The sequence below is a fragment of the Balaenoptera musculus genome, chromosome 15 (genome assembly GCF_009873245.2).
Source record: "Balaenoptera musculus isolate JJ_BM4_2016_0621 chromosome 15, mBalMus1.pri.v3, whole genome shotgun sequence".
In the NCBI taxonomy this organism is placed as follows: domain Eukaryota; kingdom Metazoa; phylum Chordata; class Mammalia; order Artiodactyla; family Balaenopteridae; genus Balaenoptera; species Balaenoptera musculus.
The window spans coordinates 4,818,458-4,836,034 of NC_045799.1; the positions used below are offsets into that span (position 1 = coordinate 4,818,458).

A 17,577-nucleotide genomic window follows, 5' to 3' on the forward strand; every position below is an offset into this window, starting at 1 on the left:
TTCAAATATTGTTGTTTGTCCAGGATCACACATTGCACTGAATTGTCACATCTCCTCTGTCTCCTTGAACCTGGGGCAGATCTTGAGTCTTTCTCTGAATTTTGTTAACATTAACATGTTGGAAGAGGACAGGCCAGTTGCTTTGGTGGAACGTCTCCCAATTTAGGTTTGTCCTATGTTTCCTCATGACTAGATTCAGGCTCTGCATTTCTGGCGGGATGCCCTTGAAGTAATGTTGTGTCCTTATGTGTCACGTTAGGAGGCCCAGGACTTCAGTTCGTCCTGATATTGATGACGTTAACTCTGGTGACTTAGACAGAGGTGTTGTCTGCCAAGTTTCTCTGCACAGCTTTTCCCCTCTGGACATAATAAGGGGAGTTACTTTGCAGCTACACAAGTTTGCTGTTCATCAAACTTTCACCCACTAGTATTAGCGTCCACTGATGATTCCAGCTGTCATTCTACTGTGAAGAGCGTTCCCTTTTCCATTATTTGCTGACATTTTGTTGAGATTTTCACATCTACCTATATTCAAGCGGACTATTGTAAGCAATTTTCTTTTCCTGTTATGTTTTTGTCAGGTTTTAGAATCAGGGTTATTCTGGCTTCAAAAAATGAGTTGGGAAGTATTCCCTGCTCTTCTATTTTCTGAAAGATTTTGTTTGAGATTGGTGTTATTTTTCCCTTAAATATTTGTTAGAATTCAGCAGTAAAACCTCTGGTTCTAGGGTTTTCTTTGTGAGGTGGTTTTTGATAACAGATTCAACACAGATATGGGCTATTCAGACTTGTTATTTCACCTGGGTTATTGGGTAAGTTGTATATTTTAGGGAATTTATTAATTTCATCTAAGTTGTTAATTTATCAAGTTGTTGGGATAAAGTTGCTTACAATATTCCCTTACCCCTTTAATGCCTGGAAGATCTGTAGTTTTATCCCTTTCATTTATGATACTGGTAATTTCTACTGTTTATTATTTCCTTCCTTCTACTTACTTGAGTTCAGTTTGCTTGTAGTTTTCCAGTTTCTTAAGGAGGAAGCTTAATATTTTTCAGCCTACCTTCTTGTCTACTTTAAGGGTTTAAAGCTACACATTTAACGTTTATATCTTTGTGATGTATTGACTCTTTTACTAAGAAGTGACTTTCTTTATCACTGGTAGCAATCTGTATCTTGTAGTCCACTGTGATATTACTATAACCACTCCAGCATTCTTATGCTTACTGCCCATCATAGTATATTTGTTTACATCTCTTTACTCAAAACCTTATATGTCTTTACATTTAAAATGCTCCTGCTTTCATTAGCATAGAGTTTGGTCTTCCTTTTATAGCCAGTCTGATAGTTTCTGCCTTTTAATTGGAGTGTTTATTCCATTTATGTTTAATGTAATTATTGATATATTTGAATTTAATTCTGCCATTTTGTTATTTGTTTTTCCATTTGTGTCATTTGTTCTTCTGTTATTTCCTGCCTTTTCTCAGGCTAATTGGATATTTTTGTATACTGCACTTTAATTTCTCTATTGAGGATTTTCAAAAATGTAGGACCTTGCAACATCGTAGTTCCCCTCACCCCCTCCTCCTCTGTGCTGTGGTTGTCATATACATTATGACATGTACATCACATGATGATCCTGGTAATGCGGTATTATAATTTTAGATTTGAACAATTCTATCTCTGGGAGAAAGTAAGAAAAGAGAAAAAATGCATAGCCCTTTATACCCACATTTTTACCATTTTTGGTGCTCTTGCTTCCTTTCCTAGGTCTGAGTTTCCATCTGGTATCATTTCCCTGCAGCCTGAAGAACTTCCTTTAATACTGTTTTTTAATTTGGTTGGCTGCTGATGAAATCTCCCAGTTTTAATTGGAAAATGTCTTTATTTTGCCTTCATTTTTGAATGATAGTTTTACTGGATATAGAATTGAGGTTTGTTTTTATTTTTCCTTGCAGCACTTTAAAGATATCATCCTCTTGTCTCCTGGGGAAGTCAGCTGTCATTCATATCGTACTCCTGTGTAGAAAATACCCTTTTTTCTCTCTCTGCTCTTGAGATTTTTCTCCTTATCTTTGCAGAGTGAATGCTTATCCTGCTTTGCGTTTATTAAACTCCTTGGGTATGTGTACTGATGCCCTTCACTTAATTTGGGCAGTTTTTGGCTATTGTTCCTTTAGGTGCTTTTTTTCTCTCTTTCTCCTTTCAGTCCGGGCCTTATAAAGTTGGGACCCTTGATATTGTCCCAACAATAGGTCTTTGAGGTTCTGTTTTTGTTTGTTGGTTTGTTTGTTTTGTTTTTTAAAGTAATTTTTGTCTCTGATGTTCAGATTTAGTGATCTTCATTGATCTATTTTTAAGTTCGATGACTCTTTTTGTCATCTCCAATCTGCTATTAGCCCTATCCATTAAATTTTTTATTTCAGTTATTGTGGTTTTCAGCTCTAGAGTTTCCATTTTGACCTTTAAGAAAAAATATTTATTTATTTATTTATTTATTTATGGCTACATTGGGTCTTAGTTGCGGCACGTGGGATCTTTCATTGTGGCAGGCGGGATCTTTCATTGTGGTGCACAGATTCTCTAGTTGTGGCACACGGGTTCCAGAGCGCATGGGTTCAGCAGTTGCGGCGTGTGGGCTTAGTTGCCCCACGGCACGTGGGATCGTAGTTCCCTGACCAGGGATCGAACCTGCATCCCCTGGATTGGAAGGCGGATTCTTAACCACTGGACCACCAGGGGAGTCCCCATTTTGACCTTTTTTTAAAGTTTATATATCTCTATGATGTAGAGATTCCCTATATGTTCTTTATGCTTGTATTTTCTTCTCATCCCTGAATATATTTATAAAAACTCCTTGAAAGTGATTGTCTGGTGGTTGCAACATTTGGATCATCTTGGTGTTGATTTCCGTTGATTGCTTTTTTCTTTATTATGGGTCACTTTTTCCTGTTAATACATAGTTATTTTTAATTGAATACTGGACATTAAAAATGATACACTACAGAGATTCTGGATTCTGTTTTATTTCTCTAAAGTGATTTTTTACATAGCAGGCAGTAGTCTTGTCTGATCTCCAACTCCCAGCTGTCTCCTCTGAGCAAACTGAGCAGCTGACGCCTCTGCTCAGTTTGTTTAGTTTCTGGCTGCTGCTTTTCTGCTGGGTCCCTGGGGTCTCCCCATATATGTGTAGTTTAGCAGCAGCCAAAGATCTCAGCAACATACAGACACAGATTTTGGACCTTACTTGCAACTTTCTCCTGTTGCAGTTCATCTTTTAAGGACAGCCTCCGCTCCAGTTTCTGCCTTTTGGTTGCTCTCCAGTACTCTTAAATGATTGTTTTTTTATGTTTTTTTCAAGATTCTGTAATTGTTATCTGTAAGAGCATAGGTCTGACCAAGCTACTGTGTTATTACCAGAAGTCTTGATTGTTTTTTATAGTTTCCATTTCTTTGGTGAGATTTCCTATCTGTTCATTTGTTATGACTCTATTTTCCTTTTAGTTCTTGAACATATTTATAATAGCTCTTTAAAGTCCTTTTAAAGTCTGCTAATTCTAACATCTGGATCTTCTGTGGATTTGTTTCTACTGATTGAGATTTTTCTTGAATACAAGTCACATTTTCCCATTTGTTCTCACGTCTGTGACTAATATATCTTCTCGCTGAAACATTGCAGAAACTCTGGATTCTGTGTTTTTCCTCTGAAGAGTGTTGACTTTGTTCTAGCAAACAGTTCAGATTCTGTTTCCTTTGCAGTTCTCAGCAGCTGAAACCACACAGCTCCTTCTGCCTTCAAGCTATTGCTTTGCCCTGTGAAACTCACCATCTCCCCTGTGCCCACGTGGTGCTGAGATCAGCCAAGGATAAGAGTAGGATTTAATCGGAGGTGGGGGCTCTCCCTTCTTTAGCTCCCTCCCTCCATCCTTCCCTCCCTCCCAGGATTTCTACCCTCACTTTCCAGCCTCCCTGGCCACCTCCGTCTCTGTCCTCTGACTTCTCAAGCCAGTAAAATGGTAGCTTTTACTTGGAAGTCCAGCTACCCTGCGTGGCTGTACAGAATGAAGGATGCCCCAGGCAGAAAGGCAGCAGCAAGCAGTGCATGTTGTACCCAGTGTGGTTTCCCCTCTCAAGGGTCTGCTTCCCTTTAGTCCCCGCCAGTGTTTGGTTAGTCTTCAGTGATCGCCTGTGAGCCGTCTTTTATGCTTTGTCCAGCTGTTACTATATGTCCCACCTCACTACTCTTTGGTTTTGGTAACATGACTTAACCTCTTTGAGCGTTAGTTTCCTTATCTGGAAAAATGAAGATAAATGATACTCATGTCATAGGGTTTGAGGAACGTGAAAGAGGTAATGCACATAAATTGTTCATTCACGTGTCAGGCACGTGGCCGGCACCTGGCAAATGGTAACTCTTCAGCTTTAGACAAACCATATCTGAGTAAAACTTGAAAACTGTAGGCCTTCTATTGATATAACTTGACAAAATGCAAAAGAAGGTGTTCTCTGTTCTGACCTCTTGGGTATTTTGGCAATATTTTTAAGATTAGCTTTCGGAATCCAGTTAGTGATACGTGGGACATTGATGCTTTGGTATTCCACGTGACCCAAGTTTTCTTGTTATTTGTAGATAATCTGCAAGCTGGCGTCAGTGCTGAGCAAGAGCACGGTTGAACGCCTGCAGCTCCCTCGCTTCTGTGAGCTGTGTGGTGATGGGAAGCTCTTTCCAGTTCGGAAGGTGGGAACATACAGTTTCAAAACTTGAAAAATTCAAAAAGTTAAAAAAGATTCAAAATTGATTCCTTTAAAGTGCCTGGACTTCCTCAGTAGACACAGTCCGGATGAAAAACGTGGCCAGTGTGAACTGTGTAAGGAAAACAGTGAACACCGTTGCCAGTTTTCCCTGCCATCCGGGCATCTGTGGAGACGTGGGGTTTCGGCTCCGTGAGGGTAACCCTCTCGGGCGCAGGAGGAAGAGACATCGCTGGCTTGTGCTTTGATGCCGGGGCCCAGGCGTGCAAGGCCTTTCATCACTGGGGCTGACTGGCTCCAGGGCCCTCGCACGTTTGCTGTACCTTCCAACTGCACCCCCTGCACTGCCCTCCCCGTTTATCGCTCGTCACTCGGTTGTCATATTCTTCCTTCTGAAGACCATCGCCAACCCCCTCCCTGAGCAGCCTCACCGTCCGCCTTTCTGTGCAGCTGCCCACCTTCCCTGCGGTCTCCCCTCGTGATGCAGCGGCAAGGAGCTAGGTCTCACTTACCATGCAGAGAACCTTAAGGGTCTCCTTTGCTCTAGTGCTAAGCAAAAGCATTATGTATTGAGATGATTAGGAGCCACAGCGTCCTAGCGTGTGGTGCTCTATTGTAAATCTTCTGCTTCCAGTGCAGTGGAGGCACCGGGCTCGGGAAGTGCTGGTTCGCTGCCCAACCAGAGGAGTCGTTGCTCTCAAGGCTCCTGCTTGTTAGTTTTCACAGTTTGTTAAGACAAAAGGAAATCTGAGAATAATGAGTATGCCTTTTGCCTTTTTAAGGTATGTGCCACAGATTTTGGTGATATTTGTCATGCTGTCAGACAAGAAGCCACTGAGAAATTTTTGGTATGTGACGTTTTGCCAACTGTACTTGCTGATGCACTTCTTAGGGCACTTTTGAAATTAGTGGTGACGTTTTGTATTTATGAGTCTGTTACTTTGGAATGGCAGCTCAGTTTTGCATCCATCCGTTTCCGGTTTCTTGACTCCTGAAGCTAACATGTCTCCTAAGCCTCAGGCAGCCGGTGTGTGGGATGGAGCGGGAGCAACCCCCGTCCTCTTTCCTGGGGACTCTTCTGCTGCCGCTTCCTCACCGGTCACTTTCCCCCGGTCTCCTCTCACTGTCTAAGCCACTCTCTGTCCCTTCTCGACTGCTCTTTCTAGAACACTGCTCCTGGGTTTCAGAACCCGTGGGATTGTTTTCTTGGTTTACAGATTAAAATCCAGACCCTTGTTGACCCCTCAGTTCCCTTCACAAGTACCTTTCCTGCCTCACCTCCAGTCGCCTCCCTCGGGTCTGAACGCCACCCTGACCTTCGGTCATGCATCTGAATTGCAGGGAGGGCGAAAGGGGACACGGCCGGGGTCTGTATTTTCGCTGAAGTCCCTGGTGACTCTCAGCACGGCAGTCTGGAGAACCACGTCACCAGGCAGCTGGGGGCTCTTCAGGGCCTTGCAGCTCTCTGCCCTCATGCACCTCCCTGCCCCGCTCATTACTGCCCGTCTCCTTCCAGAGGCTTCCCTGCCTGGCGCGGGGACCCTGCTCACACTTCACACCCAGCTTGCGTGTGCATTTGCCTCTGTCAAGTTCCTTCCCTGCCTGGACTCACCTACCCGCTGGGTCAGAGAGAGTTGATTTCTCCCTTCTCAGCATTCCATGGCGTTCTGTTCAGAGTACTTGCATGTCCCCCCCGCCACGCCTCATTGCCGTGTTGCTGACGGGGACCTTCACTCCATCACGTTCACCTTTGCTCCTCCACTGCCCACCCAGTACCAGGCCCCCAGAGAACTGTGCTAAGTAAGCACTTGCCACTTTTACGTGACAGGGCGTACTGCCTGCATGGCTGGAATACAGCTAGTTTAACTGAAGCGCCGCACGTTTACGGTCACACCGCGGAGGACCGACGTGAACTTGTAAATGGACTCACAACCGTGTATATCCAGGGCGATGGCCATCCACTGCATTCCACTGCACACAGGTTGCGTTCCGTGGCCTGGAGCTATTTGTGGTACCATCAGGTTTTAACAGTCTGCCTTCTTCCACTAAGTGCCCCAGCCAAAGACCGAGGTGCCTGGGTGGGGCCGCTAGCTGGGGAAGCCACAATTTCAAAGTCATTCACAGTTCTTCTCTACAGTTCACAGAACGCGTATCAGTCATTCAGCCTTGGGGGAGGTTTTCTGTATTATCCTGTTGAATTGAACGAAGTCATTTACTAGGATTAAGAGGTAAAGGAAGTTACTTATCCTAATTTCTGTTTGTTTCAGACGATTCCTTTTGGACTCGTATCTAGTTCCCTTTTGTGTCATTAACTTACGGCTCTGCCTTAACTACATCATTGAAACAGGTCTGCCCTTCCTTCGGGTCACCAAGTCTGAGTGGCATGGTTTTGTTTGCTTCGGTAGCTCCCGAAGTTTTTTGAGCTCTGCTCGGACAACGCGTGGGGGATGAGGAAAGCCTGTGCGGAGTGCTTCATGGCCGTGTCCCACAACACGTCCCCTGAGGGCTGCCGGGCCAGGCTCTCGCCGCTCTTTATCACACTGATCAGCGACCCCTGTCGATGGGTGAATGCGACCACTGGCAGGCCTCGGTGTGGCTTTGGACTTGGCACCGTGTACTGTGTCTTTTCAGTAACGGATTGGCGTATTTAGACTTTGTGAGGATTATTAGGGCACCTAAAATCTCAGAAGCCTGGTGTGCAGTAAGAAAGTGGCACACACCTCGGCATTCATAGCAAACGAATATCACAGAAATGAGAAACGAGACGGAGAGAGCTGTGACTGCATTGCTACCTTTTCTGTTATGGTCATAAACATGCCCGTAATGATTAATAAGGTCTGTTCAGATGCTTTACAAAGTCTGGAATTATTTGATGTAGAATTAATATTCTGGAAGCATACAAACTACATGATGGCACTACATTTTTCCTGATTTTCTGTTGAAAAATAGTTTATTTGGGACCTAGGGACTGCCTTAGAAAGCAATACATCTGCTTAGACGTAATGTGGCGGACGGTGAGTTGTCTGGTGATCAGCCACCTGTTCAGCCTGGGATCAGACCTGGCCGGCACCGCGTCCGCCGCGCCCTTCTTCCCTGGCTTCAGGTGCGCCAGGCTGCCTTCGAGTCCCTGGGCCCCTTCATCTTCACCTTTGCCAACCCCTCCAGGGCTGGCCTTTTTATTCGAGAGGATGGCACCCTGAGCATCCGACCACCGGCTCCGGATTCGGACTCGGATTTCACTTCCGGGTCACCGGGTGCAGGCAGCCATGGTAACATGTCCTCAGCCTGGTAAGTTTCGGCTGGGATAATTATCAGGATCCCGGCTTCACCTCAAGCATCCACCTAAAATTCTAGCAATTATCTTGTCTGGAGTTTTAGTAACAGTGACCTTCTGGGCAAGATGGAATATTAGAGCTTTAATTATGTAAAGAAGCAAAAAGTAATTGCAATAATGATTTTGAAACATGACTACTGGGTTATAAATAATGAAGCTACTGTGTCTCCTAAATTTAGATAAAATATTCATTCAGAGTCGTGATTAAATAACCTATAAAGAAAATTTTCTCTTACTTTTTGATTAATGAAGTTCTTTGGATAATTTACACAGGGAAAATGTGAAGTCTCCCTAATAGAATTTTGTGCCGTAGGATTTTTCATGCACTTGATGGTGACATTCCTGACTCACTGTTAGTAGGCCCACACTGTTCTTCTAGTAAGTTCTAGTGATTGATCTCGGGTTTTTTCCTGTTTCCTCAGAAGACGATGGGTATGTACTAAGCAGGCCATTCGAGGTAGTTTTACAAGCATCTCTCCATTGCGAATATTCCTCCTCAGCAGTGTGAGAGGAGGTGATTCACATCTCGGATGGCACGGATGCTTCGTAAGATTGGTGCATCCTTCTCTCCGTCTTTCTCCACCAAAATTCATTGAGTTCTTGCCGAAGGTCAGGCCCTGTGTGCCGCATCTTCCTCATCAAGACTTTCCAAGCGGTTCACAAATAGCCAGTTCTTAGCAGCTCTAGCACCTTTTATTTTCTAATGCCTGCCCCCTGGTGGAGATACTGACGAGCAGTGAGTGCATGAAATCTCGCCACGGAAGGGGTGCCCGCCGAAGCCAGGGCTAATGCACCGCTTGCACGTAATGGAGGGATGGGGTGAGCCTTCCTGTGGCATTTTCAGTGCTTGTAATACTCCCAGTGGGGCAGAGGGCACTGATTGGACCTCTTATCCTCTGTGAGGTTATTAACTTCCGGCACCGGAAGACACGGGAGGTTGGGTAGCCAGGTAGAGAGGAGGACCGGCCTCGCAAGGATGGGGATCTGATGTTTTCCCATTTTACTTCCGGTCTGTTACACGGTGCTAAAAATTTGCTTCCCTCAATTTAAACTAGTTCCACAAAGCCGGGCCAGGCAGAGCCAGCTCTACCCATGGAAGGCACATCCACGGACACCAGCAATTTCCCGTGCGTCGGTAGCTCCTCCAGTGGCCTGATGGAGAACCCAACGGAAGACTCTGTCTTGGCTGGAGCCGAGCTGACCAGGCTTCCCCCTGAGGCCACGAAGCTCCCCAGTGTTAACGACCTCCCCGTCAACAGCCATCCTGGACCAGACTCCTGTGCCCGCCCGGGGAGTCCTGAGGACGTTTTCAATAATTTCCTTTATTGGCGAACTCCTCCTCCTGACATAAGCAAGGACTTAGAGCTGCTCCTGAGCGAGGCTGGCCCGCAGGAGGAAGGTGGCGGCACACCCGAGGCCGTGCACCAGAGCTGTGTTGCTAGGAGCGAGATTCAGAGAGTTCTGGATGGTTTGCAGGAGCATATGATGAACGATCCAGATGTGCAAGGTAACTGCTGTCCGCGGTAATGGAAAAGAAAAGGGGATCTTTCCGGATTGTGTGTCACCCGGGCCCGTGTGTGGCTTTCCACGTGTGCGTACTTCCCTCGATCGACCCTGCGCACCCACCACGGGGGCGCCTGGCCCAGTCTCCGCACAGCCCTCACACCGGGATCCTGCTGTTGCAGGTCTCTGCAAGGGTTTCGCCTCCTTGCTTTTCAGCCATGCGAACCGGTTCTCCGATAAAAGCGGCTAGTTCTTGGGTGTGTCTGGAGCAGTGGAAATTTTATTAGCTCCTTGGACACGGTTCTATCTCTTGCCGTGTTACAATGCCCTTTCTAGTTACGAACAGCCAAGGATGGTGCTCCTTTTGGAGCCTATTAACTCCCCTAAACCGTTAAGGTTTTTGCCTTTGTACAGCCAGGAAAAGCACAACTTCTTCTTTGGGGTGTTTTTCGTTTTGTGACTAGTGTTCCCACCGAGCGTCTGATCCGGGAGCCAGGCCTTGCGGTCCATACCCATCATCATGCCTCTTCTTTCTCTAAACAGGGCTATATTTGTATTCTTCCTTGAGTTGGGGAAATTGGAAAAAAACAACACTTGCTGCTGTTGCCGGGCAAAGATCTGTGAAGCTTTCGGGAAAGGAAATGTGAAAATCCAGTTAGCCCTGTGATTATTCTTTGTCTTTAAATTTATAAAGGAAATTAAGTCAGTGTTTGCTGAAGGAATGAGCACATGTAACATATCGCTTCTAATTGTTATAGACAAAGGTCTGTTTTTGGAAAACACATTTCTAAAGCTGCATTGTTCAGTGCTTGGACCCAGGCTGGGTGCTGGGGCGGTAATGCCCGACACGTGAAGCCCTTAGGGTCTGGTTGAGGGGATTATGGAAACAACCACCCGGCATAGGGAGTGGCACGGGCTGGGGCAGGGGTGGGCGCACAGGGCAGGAAGCCGGTCCCTCCTGGGGGCGGAGGAAGCATCTGGGAGAAGACCTCACAGAGCAGCTGACATTTGACGCGGGCTTTAGGCGACGGCCAGGACTCCATCATCTCGAGAAGTCGAGGGTTGAGTTTCAGAGGTTCCTTCCAGTTCCCTGAAATTGTTGTTTGTAAAATCTTGTGTGCATATGCAGACTTAATTTCTTTGTAAGGAAGGACCCGCAGCTTTCATCAGCACTCAGAGGGATCTGGGACCCCAAAAGATTGAGAAGTAAACTACCCGTTGGGTATTTGTGAACTGGCCATGGCTGAAAATGTCACTCAGACCCCTGGGAAGGGCCTCGGGTGCACTAAGGAGGTGGCACCTTGCCCTGGGCCCAGTGGGGAGCCCTTGCAAGCTCTGAACGTTTTAAGGACTCTTGTTGAATTGAACTAGTAGAAAACAGGATGCAGGCAGTATTGTGTGTGTGTGTGTGTGTGTGTTTGGAGGCTGGAGACATGGAAACATCGGTTTGTTTTTACAGAAAGGCATGTGAACCATGTCGTCTTCACTGTTAGGAGGGTCTCCAATAGCCGTGCTGTGGACGGAAGGAACGAGTAGCGCTCGGGGCTGGGTGAACGCGGTCTTCACTCGTCGGTGTGGACGGGGATGGACTGATCCCAGCACGCGCGTGCGTGTGTGTGCGTGTGGCAGAGCAACGGCCGCCCTGGTTTATAAATGGGGGATGCCCCCCCCCCCCGTTGCTGGGCCTCCCAGACAGCAGCATTCAGGAACATCGTGTTGTCTTTCTGTGAAAGATGATGGAATTGAACTCTGATTTTCCTAACTGAGGCTTTTCGAGTTCAGGTTGGATGCTCTGTGTGTGGCTGGCGTTTAGTTGGAATGAAGTTAATGGCCGTAAACATCAGCACCTCGGTGAGCGCTCGCGCCAGGCGACCGACGTCCGGAAGGGGAGGGCTTGTGCGGTGCGTCCACGTCCAGCCTGTCTTGTTGTGAGTGAATCCCTACAAACCAAATAAAGTTATTAAAATTCTTGGAACTTCTCTTCCTGCAGCTCAAGTTCAGGTATTGTGAGCTGCACTGAGAGCCGCACAGCTAGACTCTGTGGATGAGCCCGAGCGCCCGCCGACCGAAGGGCTCAAGGAGGTGTCCATTTCAGGTCCCAGCCCAGCCCCTGGCGGTCAGCCGGCCCCGTCGGCTTCACCAGCGCGGAACGAGCTCACCGCGGCCGGGACGTTACAAAGCACAGTGAGTCTTTGCCGTCGCCCTCAGCCACCGAGGATGTGACGGAAATCACAAAGCTGCATTTTCTTTTATTAATATATCCTGGCAGAAATGATAAATGGCACAGTTAATTTTATTCTTAAGGCCATGTTTTGGATAACTAGACAACGAATCAATCAGGTGATTGATAACCCCGACTCTCCTCCACAAAACAAACGTGGGGAGACCAAAAGCACCTTCCCTCTTCTCCAAAGACAACCTGGTTCTTTGGGGGGGATTAACCGTCTAAATGCTCTATTTCACTGCTAAACCGACGCTTACATCTTCCAGTAGCAAGGGGAGGTGAATTCATGCAACTCCTAGAATGTAAAGTTGACGGTGACCTTTGGGATTGCGCGTCACCTCCAGCCCGTCCTGTGGGCCTCCTTTAACCCGTGCTTGCTCAGGAGTGGTGCTGGATGCCGTTTCTTGGAGGGGAGATTTTGAGAAGCCAAGCAGCTCACTACGTTTTCTCCTCTAGTCTGGAACCAACCCCCGTGAGGCTGGGACTCCGTGTTTGGGGCGAGGAGGAAGCCTGGCACTTATTTCTCACCTTGAGTTTCTCTAGCTTTCCAGCTCGCTCGTGGTAGGAGGCTCTGATGCCGTCCTAATTCCTGCTAAACTCGCACGTGGACCCCTTTGAGCTGGGGTCCTTCACAGGTAGTGGTGAGACTAGCGAATTAAAAGTAGCAAGGGGTCTGTGATCATAAAGTCATGATGTGTGGGCACCCTCTCATTTTCATGTGCCACGATGGAGAATCTCTTCAAACTTGTGGTCTCCAGGGTCAGAATACCAATTGTTTCTCCATTCACACAGTTTATATTTTGATGTCCGTGATTAAACTAACTTATCGCCTCCTTTTACCCCCTTGGTCTGCTCCAGTGAAGCTAAACAAAAGACGAATTAAAAAAGCCTGAATATAAAATGTTCAAGGGTTATTAAGGTTGCCTTTGATTAGTAGGGAATGAGATGATATCCTGTTTTGCTGATTTGCTTCAAAAAATAGGCAAGAAAGCTCACGTTGTTACCTTTGTTACCTGGAGTATAAAAATCACCTGTGTTAAGTGGAAAGGCGTGGTCACGTTTACCTTGGTGGGAGACGTGATGGTGTTCGGGCTTCTTTGTCATATACAGAAGCGAAAAAGGAGAAGGGAGAACAGGTTCCTCCAAGTTGGCTGTCTTGAGTGAAGGATCTTAAAAGGGCCTGTACAGTTGGGCTTTTGGTTTATGGCGAGGGATGTCAGGGCTCTTGAATTTGACTCTTAGGTTCCTAAGGGATCAGTCAGGATGCTTCTAGTTGCAAAAGAAGGAAAAAGAAACAAAAAAACTCAGAGCTTAAGCAATGAGGACAGAAGAGGAGGTGAGGCTGGGAGGCTGGTCACCCTCGGCCCTTGCGTTGACCTTGGCCCAGCTCCCACTCCGCCATCTTCGTGCACCAACTGGGTCCCGAGATGCCCAGGGGAAGGTGGGGCCTGTTTTTTCCCACTTGTCTCTTTTGGCTGCCAGGTGGTTTTCTGGGGAAATGACCTCCCAATTCCTTCTGGGGTTGCCTTGACTTGGGGTGGTTTACTTAAACCTTAACTTGGCTCCTGGAATAAGTGCTGTATGTAACTATGGCACTAAAGACTCTGGAATAAAATTAATTCCTAGAAGAAGAATAACGATTTATTATTTATTAAGCTATATGAATTTATGAACTTGGAAAAATTGGGGTCTTAGGTCATCATACCAAAATATTTCTGTTTTATCATGTCCTCTGTTAAAATAAGCAGTACATTTCAGTGAAAACCTTGGGCATTGAAGGTTCTGGTAGTGTGCCTCAGAGCAAATGAAGCGTCTATTGGTGTATTAATCGACTTTCCCGGATCATATATTGAGCTGATTTGTCAGAATCCATTAAGCTGGTAGACAGTATGACATTTCAAGTGCAAGTAGGAAAATCCATGTTATGGTTGAAGGAGAAGGTCAGGTCCATCTCAGTTAATGTTAATCAACGACCAGAGAGACTAATATGTCACCGCTGGATGGCCCTGCTCATTTTAATTGTTAACCTAATGTAGAGGTTCATCAGCAAACATTAGCGGTATTTGTACATGTGAAAACTGAGAACAGTTTTCTAAGTAAATACCCGTTCATCAGCCACATCTTTTCACTCAGATTAAATGGGTCCCCCCAACCCGCCGCCTCTCCATCCTCTGTCTGGAGTCCAGAGCGCTGTACTCTGTCGTCCCTGAGAAATGCTGGAGGCGCTCTTCACCATTTCTTGCAGACCTCGCCCTGCCTTCTGGAGTGGCCTCTGCTTTAAACATGCGACCCTTACCTAAGGGCATCAGCTAACCACACCGGGGACCCTGGGGCCTAAAGAAGGGTAAATACAGACTCGAGTTGTTGGTACTCACTAGCAAGAGCCTGTCTTTTGTAAGGGCCTCAAGCAGTCTTGAAATTAAAATGCACTTGAAATGACCGACCTGTACGGTATCATGTACAACTGTGCAAATGTATTTTTTCACATCTGGAGGGAAACCATTGACTTCAGGGGAGCTCTGGTCTTGGTCTGCAGAAGTCATTTTTGGCCTTGAAAGAGGATTCTTTGAAGGGGGAGTGGTAGGACAGCTTCCTTCTTCGGGCTACATTGGTAATGTGCCCGATCAACTCTGCAGGGTCCAGGCAAACCTGGCAGTGGAACCAGTGACCGCTTGGAGACTGACCGGAGGCATGGCTGCAGCCCACTTGAAGAGGATAAATCTAAATTACAGGTTAGTTCCTTGAAAAGAAAAGCAACTCAAAACTACATTTTCTGGAAGTTAAATTTAAGAACGGCTGCTGGAACCGAATGTTTTTCTTCCCTCGATATTAATGACATAATCTGTGTGCTGATACTTCCTCTCCAACTTAAAAAAAGTAAATTCTCAAGTGTTGTTTAAAGTCTTCTGAACAATCTCGAAGGTATTTTAATAAAGCAAATCTAATATGAGAAAAGAATTTGGCATGAGAAAAGAATTTGGCATGTATACATTAATATTTAGTGTCTGTTTATCCAAGCCATTTAGCTCCTTTTTTGTCTGAAAAGTTTTCGACAGCTTCCTTTGTTGAACTGTGTTTGGTTTTGTTCTGTCTTGCGGATTAGCTTCTAGTGCTGTGGAAGTTCTCGTAAAGGTTTTTCGTTATTGTATCCCCTTGTCCTTGCAGAGCAAAAAGGTAAGTGGGTGATGTCTTATGAAGGCAGTATCCCATCAGTTGGAAAAAGGTAGCAGTGAGCAGAGTGTAGGGGCTCTGGCCACAGGTGCTGGGGGCAGTTAATAAGAAGAGAGGACCTAATTTGCATCCTCCAGAGCCGCGTGTACCAGACCGGCCAAACGCTGATATTCCAGACTGTGCTCTGTGATATCCAGTGTTGGACCAGTTTAGAAAAGATGAGCGGGGCCACTGCTCATTAACTTTAGACCAAGCTGAAAACTCACTACATGCCGAACAAGAAGATCGTGCGATCCAGAGCCCCGAGCTTTGGGAAGGCCTCTTGTTCCTCTTATACTCCCGCTTTGCTGTTTTCACCTCCAAGTTCCAATGTCCTCGTCTTTCGTGAGTGTTCTCCTTCTCTACTGCAAGCATGATGGTTCCCTTTCTCTCCTGTTTCCCAGGATATAATACCTCAGCCCCTGCTAGATCAGTACGTGTCCATGACCGACCCAGCTCGAGCCCAGACCGTCGATACCGACATAGCCAAACGCTGTGCCTACAGCCTCCCGGGGGTGGCGCTGACCCTGGGCAGGCAGAATTGGCACTGCCTGAAAGATACGTACGAGACGCTGGCTTCCGACGTGCAGGTAAAAGGAGCCTTTTCAGGGGCAGGCACAGAATAGGATGGGTCATCTAATTAGGCAGAAAGGGAAGCTGCGGCAAGGCTGCTCGCTGAGCTGTATTTTATGTGGCCGCCATTGGCTTGTTTACTGGTCTCTGATGAAATGAAGCTTTAAGTGGTCAACCCCTGGCAGTATCAGTTTGGCTCCACAAATGCCACTTACGCTCTTGATAACACTGAATTATGCTTGCCCTTTGTGGTCCGTATGTCTCTGCGCACCCCCAGTGGAAGGTCCTTCGGACCCTAGCCTTCTCCATCCACGAGCTGGCTGTGATCCTTGGGGATCAGTTAACGGCTGCCGACCTGCTGCCCATCTTCAAAGGATCTTTAAAGGACCTGGATGAAGTACGAATAGGAGTTCTGAAACACCTGTATGACTTTCTAAAGGTAGGAAGAAGGATTAAAACAAAAACATCTCCCCTCTTCAATACAATTTTTATAGATTTATTTGGCTGCGTCGGGTCTTAGTTGCGGCACACGGGATCTTTCTTTGCGGCGTGCGGGCTCTTTGTTGCAGTGCCCGGGCTTCTCTAGTTGTGGCACGTGGGCTCCAGAGTGCAAGGGCTCAGTAGTTGCGGCGTGTGGGCTTAGTTGCCCTGCGCATGTGAGATCTTAGTTCCCCGACCAGGAATCGAATCCCCTGCGCTTGAAGGTGGATTCTTAACCACTGGACCACCAGGGAAGTCCCAATACAATTTTTTCAAACCCTGGATATGTAAAGTATCAGTGGAAAAAAAACCAGAAACAGCTGTCTGGGTTTCTTTAGTTGAAGCATATCATCCAAAATCTTAAAGTGGGCATTCTTTCAGTGATGGGTAAATATTTTTATCTTTCCTCCTAATCTTCCTGCCCCTTAGAGTTCTGATTGCATGGAGGATGGTAGACAGATGGCCCAGCACACTCTGAGAAAGAAGGAACCGGGCTCCCGGGTGGCGTGTGACTTGCCCGGGGTCACCTAAGGGAAGAGCCCAGCTGAAATCCAATCTCAGTTCTGCATGAAGGGCTCTTTCTTGCAAGATGTTGCTGCTTCCCTTCTTGCCTTCCCCCCCGCCCCGCCCCGCCCCAGAGGAATGATGAGCGTAAAACTAAGAGTTTAAAAATGACCTAGAGAAACTAATTACTCGCGTCCACATGACCAGGAGCTGCCCTTGACGGAGTCTGGCGCATGCGGCACCGCTGGAGATTTTCCTGTCTGGTGCAGGAGCACACGAGCGGTGCCGCCTCCCTGGGAAGCAGCCGGGGCATTATCTTCCGAGCACACACATGCTTGGTTTTTTTTCAGGCAGGAAATTGTGAAAGAAGGATGAGTAGGGGGCGTGTAGAAACACACAAGCACATACACGAACCAGGGGAGAAAGGTTGGAAGCAGTCAGGGATGCGTTGGACGTCTGTTAACAGCAAAGCTAATTCACAGCCACACTGGGTAATGGAGTACAAGGCGTCAGGGAAATGCGCGGTTCTGGCCGGTGACAAACGTATAATCTGAAGTATAATAAAGCAGTCTATTTGGGGACATTGTGAAGGATTATGTATTTTTACTTACATATACATTTTTAAAAAATAGTTGCTTCATGAAGACAAGAGGAGAGAATATCTTTATCAGCTTCAAGAATTTGTAGTGACCGATAACAGCAGGAATTGGAGGTTTCGATACGGATTGGCAGAGTAAGTAAAGCCTGGTTGGGGTTATGAGAAGGCAAGTTAGACGGAATAATTCTTCATTTCCCTACCTTATAATTGATTTCTAAAGTAGCAGTAGGAGTGTTCTTTTGGATAAAGAGATTATGTTTTTATTAAGGGATAAACTGAATTCCAAAGCTCTAAGTTACAAATACCACAGTCTCTGGGGAGACATTCATTTTCAGAGGCAGGCGGGGCGAGAGTCACTTTGGAATTAGAGCGTCGTGCTGTTCTGTAAGCCAATTTATTCGG

At 46.5% G+C, this 17,577-nt stretch overlaps 1 protein-coding gene across 1 annotated transcript in view; it reads left to right on the forward strand.

The window, feature by feature from the left end:
• The window catches only part of LOC118880944 (serine/threonine-protein phosphatase 4 regulatory subunit 1-like), a 68,110-nt gene that overhangs the window by 43,662 nt on the left and 6,871 nt on the right, over positions 1–17,577 (forward strand). Inside the window, 12 exon segments of the mRNA XM_036825168.1 lie at positions 4,628–4,735; positions 5,532–5,597; positions 7,155–7,313; positions 7,853–8,037; positions 9,223–9,590; positions 9,769–9,831; positions 11,369–11,487; positions 11,597–11,770; positions 14,447–14,542; positions 15,425–15,610; positions 15,871–16,032; positions 17,210–17,310. Coding sequence (XP_036681063.1) covers positions 4,628–4,735; positions 5,532–5,597; positions 7,155–7,313; positions 7,853–8,037; positions 9,223–9,590; positions 9,769–9,831; positions 11,369–11,487; positions 11,597–11,770; positions 14,447–14,542; positions 15,425–15,610; positions 15,871–16,032; positions 17,210–17,310 — 1,787 coding nt within the window.